A 12,613-nucleotide genomic window follows, 5' to 3' on the forward strand; every position below is an offset into this window, starting at 1 on the left:
AATACGTGATATTTTTTATAAACGCATTTTAGCGAAAGCAGTGATTGCTCGTATGAACAGTAAAACTAAAAATATATCACTACCACTAAAATGAAATGGTATGACACTGTTTTTATTTTATTTACTAAATTATTATTAAGTATGAAGTTTAATATACTTAAATTAAGTAGGTAATATACTTGCGGAAATTAAATATGCTGCTTCTATACAAACGTAACATCCGCGTATAAAAAAGAAAACTATAGACCGTTTGTTTGTAATATTTCCTTTCCTAAGATAAAAGAATAAAACGATTTATAATTCAAACAAAATCCATTAATGTCTGTATTATTATTTATGCATCCATGTCATGCAAAAAAATTATTTCTTCATAAATTAAACATGATATAAGTGTTACAATGATAAAGACGCATAATCGATTGCGATAACACGGAAAAGGTTAAATAAACGCTGTCTCAATATCAGCTTTAATGTGTTGCAAAATAAAACTAACGAAATATCTTCTATTCAAAATTACATCATCATCATCTGGCTTTATCACACTCACGTGGGGTCGGCACACAAGGTTTTACAAACCTTAAAGTTTTGACTAAATTTTTTAACTAGCCGCCTGCCTGTCACCAACCCTACTTTGGTTCACAATTAATAGATCAAAAATATGTTTATTATACTTGTAGGTACTGAGTAATGGGATCTTCATAAATGAAAACCAAACCTAACCTCTAATCCCCTTGTCCTACTCTTTGTCATAATTAAAAAAATAAATTACCTTCGAATATATCTTCTTTCAAGGGTAAGGCTAGAGTTATCGCATACATTAGACGTTAGAGAGATTATCACATACATTTATTAATGTGGAAGAGAGACGCTATTTATAAATGTAAAATCCGTCATAAAGTGTAAATGATTACTTTACTTTTTTGCTCCGTCCGCTTTTGAAATTAAATTTTTTGAATAACATAAACTAAACATACTTTATAAACGCTTATAATCACAAGGTTAAAGAACTTGATGTAATCACAGATAAAAAATAAGATTAAGAAGGATTATAAAGGTCCTTTACCTGGTGTTTCCCTGTGCTCCTTTATTTGATTCATAAGCTGCTTCTCTTTGTGTTTTGATAACGCCTTTTCTAGTTCGCTCTTTTGATTAAGAACATTTTTGCCTCTGAAAATAATAAACAAAAAATTATTAGCCGCTACTGTTATGATATTAAATATCCATTTCCAGATTAAAAAATCCATTCTTATAAAACAATAACTTTTATTGCGTTTGATTTTTTTTGGGAATTATCAAAAATACAATTAATCGCACAACGTATTAAACTAGCTGTCGCCCTCGCCTCCGTCCGCGCGGAATTAATAAAAACTTAATTAGAACCCTACGTGTTCTACATCCATGCCAAATTTCATCGAGATCCGTTGAGCCATTCTGGAGATACCTTCTATCAAACATCCGTCCATCAATACATCTAAAATTTCGCATTTTGCACTATCACTTGACTTTACGTAGCATCCAAGGCATTTGTAAAAAGTACTCAAAATATGAATTCGCTTATGACAAAAGTAAATTTATTTTGGTATTATACAATAATAAAAATAAATGTGAAAATAATGAGAAATCAACCTGGAAATAAGATTTACTTAGTTTGCAACATAAAATGTAATGCAATATAAGGGTAAACAAACATCTAACTAATATCAATCAAGAATTCAATGCACTCAGATGTTCAGACGATATATATTTCACAACCTCATCTATCAACATGACAGTCAATGCAATAGGCCTTATCAAGATCATATCAATGATATGTAAACGTATGGCTACTGATATAAATTTTCAAGAGTATCATGAAGTCATAAAATCTAATATATAAAATTCTCGTGTCACAGTTTTCGTTCCCGTACTCCTCCGAAACTGCTTGACCGATTCTCGTGAAATTTTGTGAGCATATTCAGTAGGTCTGAGAATCGGCCAACATCTACTTTTCATTTTTTTTTAACTGCGCGCGGACGGAGTCGACAGCTAGTAATAATATAAAATCGAACCATTATAACGTAGCTTCATTATTAACAACGTAAATGGAAACAATAAGCAATGCTGAGTCCTGAGTATTATTCAACTGTTTCCCACAGTATTTGGGACCGAAGTCTAGGTTTTCTTTTTATTATTTTCTATTTCCTATCACCATTATGTTCAGTTACATGCCACCCTTATTATTGGAATCTCATTTGCATGAATTAATTAGTGATCAATATAGTGTGAGACCTATTTAATGGTAGACGCCGAGTCGCAACATTTTGACACCCACACACACACATTATTGCGTATTGATGTCTACTTTATTGTATTAAACTTATTAATTAGTTGGGTACGCAATAGATTTGTTACGGTAATATGTATTGGACCATAGGTTGACCATAGTTCGCTAATTAATAATTGATATTGTTGAAATATTGAAACCTTAATTGAAAAGCATGTTTAACTCTAATACGTTTTTTTAAACACAATGTACACGAGAAAACGGCTTTATTACGAAATAACTACTGATAATGTGACGTTGTTGTGTAGCGTTATCTTATCAAGTGAATTTTTTGCTACCATATAAGGTAACGGTTTGTTCCACTGATAATGAAATTACATACATGCTAATTTATGTACAACTACAATACATTGAATGTCACATTAAATTTACTAATTCCTTAATAAGCCTACAAGGCTTATGATAAACTTCTAGTTTATCATAAGGCCTTGCACGTGTTTTAAGAGATATCAGTCTCATAGGCCGAATATCCTAAAACTAAATAAGACAAGCAATAGAATGTTCTACAATTAAAGTAGTGTGTTATTGAATCCTGGTAATAGTAGATATTAATATTGTAGTTTGGCATCATTTAGCGCCATTCAAAACGGTTTTGGTACTGCCTAGATTTATGAAAGAGGGCAAAGATCTTGCATCATTTGAACATAACGTAATTTGTTGGTATGAGATGTCCTAGACGAAATTTCGTTCAATTAATTTTTATAACGCATAAAAAAACAAGAGTGATGTGCAAGTAATACACGATTATTTTTCATACACCACGATAAGACTTTCATAATCTTCTACAATATCATTTTAATACATTTAAATTATACTAGGGTATACGATAAAAAAAAATCCTGCATTTTCCCACCATGTGTACTAATGTGACGCCAGAAGTCTAATAGTATTGTTCATTTGTGTGCAACATGTGTGAGACTGCATCTCATATGGATTTATTTATATCTTATGGTGTTTAATTATTTTGACGTCATGAAATGATTATTATATAAACAAGCATTCTATATTCGAATAAATTTGAACATAGAATTCTATGTTCTTATTTTAATTAAATTGCTGTAATATTATTGAAGTGTTAAAGTGATTGCAGTTAACAGAATTTGACTCATCAATTAAGTACTCATCTATGTTCCACGTTGACGTGATGTTTGAGTGTCAAATTGTATTGGATTCAGTTTTCAATTTAAAATTGATTGAATGTGGAGCCGTTGAGTGGAAAATGTCGAGGCGAAATTGCGAAGCCGTCAAGATTTAATTCCAGCTAATTACTCGGCCGCCGTTATCGTAGCCTTTATCGATCCAGTAACGGAAATGTAACTCTATTTGCTCGCCGGATTTAGGCCACCGTCTGTTGGCATATCTTGCGCTGAATCTAGGAAGCAATCAGCAAATTCTATGAAGCAAACAAGAAGTAATACCGATGGCGTTCAGAAATGGGAACGAAGTAGTTTCTATTTCTATTTATCAGATCATATTTTGCTTATATCGCGAATCGTCTTCTACCATTTGCGATGAATGTTACAGATTGTAATGTGTGCTTTGACTCATAAGTTTGATCTCAATTACACAGAATTTCAGAATTCTCATACATAATTGCATACCAAACTAAATCTATCAAATAAACCTCATTTATTAAAAGAAAAGGAAAAGCTTTATTTTAAATTATTCTTTCATAAAACGCAAATTTCAAGTGATTTGACAAATATGAGATAAAGTAGATGAAACGTTTGTGTATACAAAATTGTATCGTACAAAGCATTCATATTCGTCAGTAAGCTGGGAATTGTTTCCTTCCGAGTAGCGACGGCTTCGGAAATCATCGGGACGACGCGCCTCCACTGCGATAATGACGAGGAAATAAACTGATTCGAACTCAACTGTTTGTACCTAAAAATGTCCGCACCAGACTGTTGCAATTTAAAATCAATCTAAAACACATTGCACAGTCCCAAACTATTGGCAATACAATAAGTTTTGAGTAAAGCTTTTGGTGGAATAATATTTTGGGTTATTATAGTTTATGGTCCGTATTTAGGAGAGAAAACGTTTTTCTGTACATTTTATTTTTAGCCGACTTCAAAAAGAAAGGTTATCAATTCGACTGTTTTTTTTTATGTGTGTTACCGCAATGGTCCGCCCTTGGTGGTCCGATTTTGATAAAAATTATTTTAATCGAAAGGAAGTGCTTGCAGATGGGTCCCATTTTTTTGTTTTTTTTTTATACATAGTACATTTTGTATAATTTTCTTTTTTCAATTACATTTTATACAGAAATAGGTTTATGCTTGACTTCCAAATAAATAATATAAACACTAACATTACACGTAAAATAAATGACTAAACAAAAACAAATAATATAATAATATTGAATTGAAAATTAAACCATATCTTACAGTAGGCCGACGTTGTTACGTGATAACATACTTCTCGGAAATAAATAAACAATAAACAATTCATAACACAAAGTTCATTGATTCTTGAACCTTATTAATATATTTATTTTATGTTTAATTTGTATCTAAAAACTATGGCTGGTTGGGTTTTTAATCCGTGGACCACATGAATTCGGGAGCAGATGAATTTTTTTTAAAAAAAATTGCCATTAGCAGGTAATATATTTTACATCATTGGCTTAACTGATCGGAACGATATAGAGTGAACCTAAATAAGATTTGCTGATAACTTGCTGCCCATTTAAATTATCTCAACATGTGTCTGGTAAAGACAGATGCTGGCTGGGCACTGTGCCAGCTTAGTATTACTCAATAAATTATTATTTATCTTATTAAAATCGACATGTTTTGATCCTAATAAAGAGATTGCAAAACACACAGAAATAAAAATTGCTAGCTAACCAGCAATTAAATAAATTCATACCAAATTTTTAAATTTATTTGAAAATCTCCGCCTTCATTTTCTTAAATGCACAGACCCGTACACCAACAATTTTACTAAAATTATAAAACATTAATTGCTTTTGAGTTGTCAGACAGTAGATTATTTTTACCACTCACAATAAAAGTAAATGGCAACATCTGGGGGCTCGATAGTGCGTGCGCCTGCCAAGTCAGGTATTAATGTATTCTTCTAAGAGGAACAAGTTCTTATATCTCTCAGATCGAGTGTGCCGGTTGTGTGCGTAAGGACGACAGATGCTCAATGATGACGAGTTCACAGGAGGCTGGCAGGATGCGTCGCACCTGTGCATCGAACTCACATCCCGACCAAATGACGGCAAAGCAAAAAACATACAAAACATTTCTACGAATCGAACGCTAGCTTACGAAAGCGATAATAGAGGAAGTGAGTCTGCGACTAAGAATTTCCGACTAGTGATAAATTAACATTGAAACTGAATAAGGTAGAACTACTTATGATTTTATGCTTCATTGGTTTGGCCATATTTATTGAATAAATTAAGAAAGACTAAGGAAAAGTTATAAACGAAATTAAGCAGCTGTGTGCGTATTGAATATCAGTTAGTAAAGTAAGGTAAAGTTTAGCGAACACATTGGTGACTCAAAAGATGTAGGATATAGTAAACTATGCAATGGATACCAATGGGTAGATGTGTAATAATAATAATACACAATCACAGAAACCCCATTGGGCGAGATAAAAGAAGAAATTAATGAACATTTAAAAACATTCTTTGAATTCTAAAAAAGCCTACTATCAAGAAATGCAACAATTTTTCTATTTCTAAAAGCGGAAGCGGCCTTGCAGTAGCCAACGTTTATTAAAGCAGAGTTTCATCAACTCGTGAAAGGTACGCTACAGTGGAGAAAGGATTGTTCTCACAATGGACGAAAGTGCAACGAACAAAGTACTGCATTTTAAATCAACTTGTAGTGTTAAATGGTCATGATTTACTTAAAAGTAACTAGTGAAGAAGATAACTTAAAAATAAATAGTTACAAATGTTTTCAAGCCTCACTTTCACCGCCGGTAAATAAGGAGATGTTATGTCGAAGGGCTATATTTGAATTATTTTTTCATCCTTCATCCATAACATAATGGCCAGTACGTTCATAGGAACGTATAGATTGGTACTCGAAATTTTGTTATTATTTTTGTTGCGAAAATTCTTCTTAATCATAGGGCTTATTGGTTATTCAGGTGTCTATGTAACATGATCTTTAACAAATGCCAGCAAGGAGCCATGTCAAAGTTAACCGCATGACAATCGGGTCAGTGATCCTCATGTCATAAGCTCCTTAGCGTGCAAATAAGATTGTGAAAGAACCGAATCCAATAAAATGCACTTTTTACGACAACTTTCGCTTTGTATATTACATGCAGTAATTACATTGTTGTAATTTTAATATTTTATGTTTGTTATGTATTTTACATTTATGTTGTTTATATGATTAAAATAAATTCGAAAATAATTCAAATAGAAAACGTGAATAACATACTGTCCCGATCATAAATTTAAAGGTTACTAAGAGGTCAATTAACAACTGAGACTAGCAGTTAAAGTTGTAACGTAAACAATGAAGGTGTAACTCACATCCTCTGATTGAAGAGCAGTTCCCTGTGCAGGTCCATGCGCTGCGGGCTCTCGAGGCAGGGATTGGGCAGGCGGCGGGGCGCGATTAGCCCCGCGCCCGCGCCCTCACCCTCCTGCACCATCGCCACCTCGCCGGACAACGCGCTTTCAGATACCGTGGGTGCAGGACCCACGACGCTAGGGCACAACGTGCCGCTTTCGCTTGCTGTAACCGAAGATAATTACGCTATAAGTATTTATGAACAGCATATTCAGGCTATAGAAACCATATTTATTTATTTCCTACCCATTTCGGTGAAATAGTAGTTGATACAATGCAATTAGGTCTAAAATTGGTGACAGTTTATTATACGATATTCAATCCTAATTTTAATTCTTAGTCTGTAAATATGCGTACATCAGGTGTGCAAAGATTGCGCCAAATTGAAATCCATAATATCTGCCTATGCCTCTTGGTGTGGTGTAACTAATGCCGTCGAATTTATTATACCTATTATCTAACAATAACTATGCAGTGCCTACATTTTGTAAATAGTTTGTTAATTCGAGACTTTATAAAATTGAACAGCATGCATAAGAGATATTGATGCATAAAATTTTTGACGTCTCATAAAAAATGTTGAAGTTGCAACCAAAGAGGTTAATCAATTTTTCTGATTTCACAACTATGAGTATAAACAATCAGAAACTAACCACATCATAAGAAAACGGTTAAATTATGATGGTACGATTATTTTCGCGTCTGAATGTTTAGTCAAATGGTAAAGAAAATGTATGCCGTGAATACATGTGAATTAAATTTATTTAAATAATACTTTATATACCACGTGAATTTAAAAATCATAAACGCAAGTTATATCTTTGTGTTGTTTGGATGATAAAAACTATTTGTCCACAGGTTGGACATGCCAAAACAAATGTACAACATTTTGCAAACAAAGCAATCAAGGAAAATATTAAAAAAATTATACATGTACTTATAATATTTTGACAAAAATATAGCTTCGATTAAATGCACTAAGGAAACCGAAATAAGAGATACAGTTTGAATTGACGTCGTAATCATAAATCGTATCGAAGGCCCATGGCCTTGTTTCACTCACGCGATCTTATGAATTATTCATACTCTTATTGGGATATTTTATATTGATCTTCGGATTCCTAACGTAGCCTAAACATTGTAGGCCAAGATAGAATAGCTTCATGCCAACAAATGATAACATTATAATCATATAACAAAGATCTATTGACTAAAAACAATACACAAGGGCTAACTGTTATTCGTTTGTTTAATGTCGATAGTGAATAGATAAGCACATGGTATTGGTATTTATATGATACATCTTAAAACGATTCCATATTTAAAACCATAGCTTGTATGTACTAGAGTTTCGAATAATCATTACGTAAAGTACAGGACTCCTCCGTTAGCCACATCCGCTTTGCACCGTCAAATGTATCTGGACTAACTAGTTATTCTGTGTTGCTCTGTAATGTTTGATGTAAAATTTTCTAGATTAAAATGATGTAAGAGCTAGGGCTTTTAGAAGATTTAATTAAAATTCCGATCATACGGGGAGATAATAACGAACAAGGATCACTTTACGACGACATCGCACTTAAATTAAAAACTGTCAACGTAATTAAAATCGACAAGGAGCCTTAACTATAATGTCACACCAAATTAATGCGAGCTGCTATTGGAGATTATTATGCGGAAAACCCTCTTAGTTGACCCCAATTCGAAAAAGTAGTACAAATTTATCCATAACATGATAGACCGCTTTATGTAACTATTACAAAAGATTAACACGGTTATTTGTGTATTTAGAAAACTGATCGCAGAGCGTTTTTGGAGTGTTTTGAATAATAATAACAACATAAATCTCGCTAATCACAGTTTTTTGATACACCGCTTACAATTGAATAATCTATATTAGAATCAAATATGTCGTGTGTAATATTACTGTGTTAGGTTATACTTTTAATTTGGTCCCTGCTTTTTAAGCGACTTAAGGCAGGTTTACACACAGCGCAACAAGAAACCACCAACAAGAAAAATTGTCAATCTGAACAAAGTTACTGCACTAGAGTTAAATGGGAAGATTTATGAAGACTACTTCTATGTCCCACAGTAAATAGAGCTATGTTTAATAAAAGTCTTACTCTGTAAGTACTCGTATTCCCAGAATCATATGCACGTGGTTTTTTACCGTAGGACTACCTGAACCTTTGTACCTTTAAGTCAATTATATTTTTTCATTGTCATGGGAATTCTATATATTCTCAGAACCCAGACGGTTTACGGTGTTCCGTTTTTATTGTAGAGGTAGAAGTAGATAACAATGGTATTGGTACTTCGTAGTTTTTAATGTAACAGAAATGTGACACAGTTAAAAGTGTGTAATTACGTAAATTACCTATAATATAACGCATATGCCACAATAATCAAACAAGGGATAAACTATAAAGTGTTTCGCTTCATTTACAATGTAAGTTAAAAAATATATAGGTAATTAGCATATGACGTAAGTATATTACAGTGATTAATAAAGGCATCATAACTTCTTTTTGTGATTACCTTTGAAGGTTATAAATTAATTGTTTCTTTGTAACAAATTTGGACTTCACATAGAGATAAATTGGGACTCTACGTCAATAACATCCCAACTATAACACATCAATCATTTCTCTTGATATTCATTTAGAACCAACCGACGTGTAGCGATCTTGTATAAAATCGATTTGGTTGTTTAAAATGCAGAACGTATTGTTTTCATGACGCGACCTCGTTTTCAACATAGCGTGATTGCGTCTTAGAGCCTAGGTTAACATTATACCCGTTACTTGTTACTTTGCAATATTAATGAAAACGTAGAATACTGAATTTTAAAATAATAATTTAATACTGAATTCCTCGCGAAGCAACCAAATTCACACTAACATAGGAGTCCAAAGACTACCTGTGTAAGTCTTATTTATTGGTTCTTTTAGCCCAACGCCTAACCTTGGTTTTGTTTTTCGCCGCACCTAGCCAATAACAGAATGGCCGCAATGTCGGATCATAAATTTTAGTTCTCACTAATTTGTAACACTTGCCTTTAACTCTTCGGCCCTCCGGGTTTATTGTAATCTTTAGCTTAATTTTAGGTTTACGTTTCGCATCTCATGTTATCAACAACAAAAGACCAAGATCATACAATAAATAAGGATGAATCCATATTATTGAAAATTTAGTTACTGACTAAAGTATAATTGAAGAGTTCGAAAATGTGCACACCAGTGAATTGTTGGCTGAAACTGAATTCTTGGAACTATTACATTGCAGTTAAAATCCAGCTCGTTATCGCGCCGACCCCGTTCCGGCACTCATAGACATATGGTGTGCGAGGAAGTTATGAAATTTTTAAATTAATTTTTACTGGCTAGTTCGACAAAACTACTAATGGAGAAAAACTGGTTAGTAGTTGAAAATTGTAACGTAACAGAGAAATTAAATTTAAATAGTTTCTAACAATGAACCCTTACCAAGTATTCAGTAGTTTAAGAGTAGTTTATTCGTTTGAAAATAATTAATGATAAGAAAAATGGAGAAGAGTAGTTGGTCTGATAGATAAAAGCACTGTAGTACTTTAACACTTGAACACATGTCCAAAAAGAAAACAATGGTAAGGTTCTACCTTCATAGGGAAAACTATTAAAAATATTCATTGTTTTTTTAATATTTATCAAATATGTAATTCAGAAGATATGAATTAAAAAACGAAAACAATTGAACAATTGCCAGATTACTAGAAACGTAGTTTAATTTTCAAATGTAACGGCCAAGTTCTAAACTATCACAACTTGCAAGGAAACGTACGATAACAACTGATTGTGCATATTTGTCGTCTGTTGCAGGATGTTGTGTGGCAATTCAAACACAATACAAATTTAATAAAAAGTAAACAGATTAATTATTTACTACCGTTTTAATTCTTTGATTTTACAGTAAAAAATTGTAATATAAGAAGATTTTCCTAATTTAAAAAAGATGGCAAAAAATGATGAAGATAAAAATATCATATATATTATGAATTATATGACATATAGACATGACCATAGTATGGTTATCAAATATAAAACATACGTCTCTAAATTTTTACATTAACTGATTGGAAAATCATATAATATTTTGTGAGGTTTTATGTAAATTTTGTCAAAAGTAAACATTGCATTGTTTTAAATATTTATAAGCCCCGTATATTTATAAAAAAAACTTAATTTAAATATTTATTCACAGTACTCGTAAATTGGAGAGTTCGGAACGACCGGCATGCGTTGTGTTTCCGTCCGATTAAGACTGGTAAGTGATAAACCAACAAGTATAGTATCATTACAATATTGTGATATGTGTAATATTATGTACGACATTTAAAATTATGAGACCCATAAAGAATACAAATAAGAAAAAGCTCTTGCTTTACCTACACTAGTCCACAGTAGTATAACTTTTAGTCAAACAAGGATATCTGAGCTGTTGGAGGGCGCTGCTATCGCGGTTAGTTCTGACAGAAAATATGTTAAACCTGGCAAAGAAATGGCATAAAAGAAAACATATAACATGATAGCTACACTACGAAAAAGATAATTTGACACTTTTAGACGTTAACAGGGGCACGCTACTGAGCTAACATAATTTAGTTTGAGAAAAGTTTGACCTATGCCCACCGAGTCACATAGTCTAGCAGGAATATTCGTCAGGAGGTTTTCGTAACGTTATTGACGAAATTTGCATTAAAATTTATGCAGTGCCCCTGCCAGGCCAAAAATATTCCAATGAAACTCATACAAATTTTGACAATTTTTTTAGATGAAGTTACGAAAGCGCGTGTCGCAAATATTCGTGCTAGGCCCTCTGATATCTTTGTCGGTATATAAGGTAAAACGACAAAGTATGAAATGTCTATGTTAATTACGTGTAATTTAAATATGATTTATAACCGACTTATAAATAAAATGAAATCAGCATTATTGGTCTTCCGTAAAACGGCGTTATGTAACAGCTGTCTATTTAGCGAGATTACGGACTCTATCTTATGATTATTTAGCTATGTGAAATTTAATTTATGTTTTACCAAGTGTGAAAGCAGAGGCGATATTTGTAATCTTTTTCTTGTCTTGTATCAATTGTTATCATATCAATTTATCACAAAGTGTAACATATTATTTTATTTTTATAAGTAATTGGTATTTAATATCGCAATTTCATTATTTTTTTGTATGTAACTTCTGATGTTTCTAGTCGTGTAGTACAAAAGTTATTTTATTTCACTGGTACTATAGGAAAACAAGGTGTATCTAGGTAGTTAAAATTACTAATCAAAGCGATGCACATTAAAATCTGTCGATTTTATTCTGGGTAAACCGTGAGAAACTATTTATTTACTTTTGACAAGTTCTCAACCTATAACAATAACATACCAACCCCTCGCATCTCTTTGTTGATTTTCTCAATATGTCCGTAACAGCTGCCGTATATACATTCGTGAGAAATAGCTATACCACCTTTTATTACCCACATAAAATTAATCTTCTTTTACATTTTTCACTACAAAATACAACGTAACTACAACACACACTTTTTAAACGTTATGGAAAATACAGTATGTCAATGAAATAGATCATTAATTTGTTATTCTCGAGTCTGAAAATTAGCTATTAACGAAAATTACACGATTAATATTAATTATTTAATAAACAGAATAGAATTTCACTGGCTTCTTGGTATTTCTTTT

The 12,613-nt window shown here is 32.4% G+C and overlaps 1 protein-coding gene across 1 annotated transcript in view; it reads right to left on the minus strand.

Annotated features, from left to right (window-relative positions):
* LOC106716511 (protein FAM107B) overlaps positions 1-12,613 on the minus strand; it is a 37,813-nt gene that overhangs the window by 3,338 nt on the left and 21,862 nt on the right. Inside the window, exons 2-3 of the mRNA XM_045678308.1 lie at positions 6,837-7,041; positions 1,064-1,167 (exon numbers count right to left, since the gene is read on the minus strand). Coding sequence (XP_045534264.1) covers positions 1,064-1,167; positions 6,837-7,041 — 309 coding nt within the window. The remainder of the gene's footprint in view (positions 1-1,063; positions 1,168-6,836; positions 7,042-12,613) is intronic.

Source organism: Papilio machaon, chromosome 6, assembly GCF_912999745.1.
Source record: "Papilio machaon chromosome 6, ilPapMach1.1, whole genome shotgun sequence".
Lineage (NCBI taxonomy): Eukaryota > Metazoa > Arthropoda > Insecta > Lepidoptera > Papilionidae > Papilio > Papilio machaon.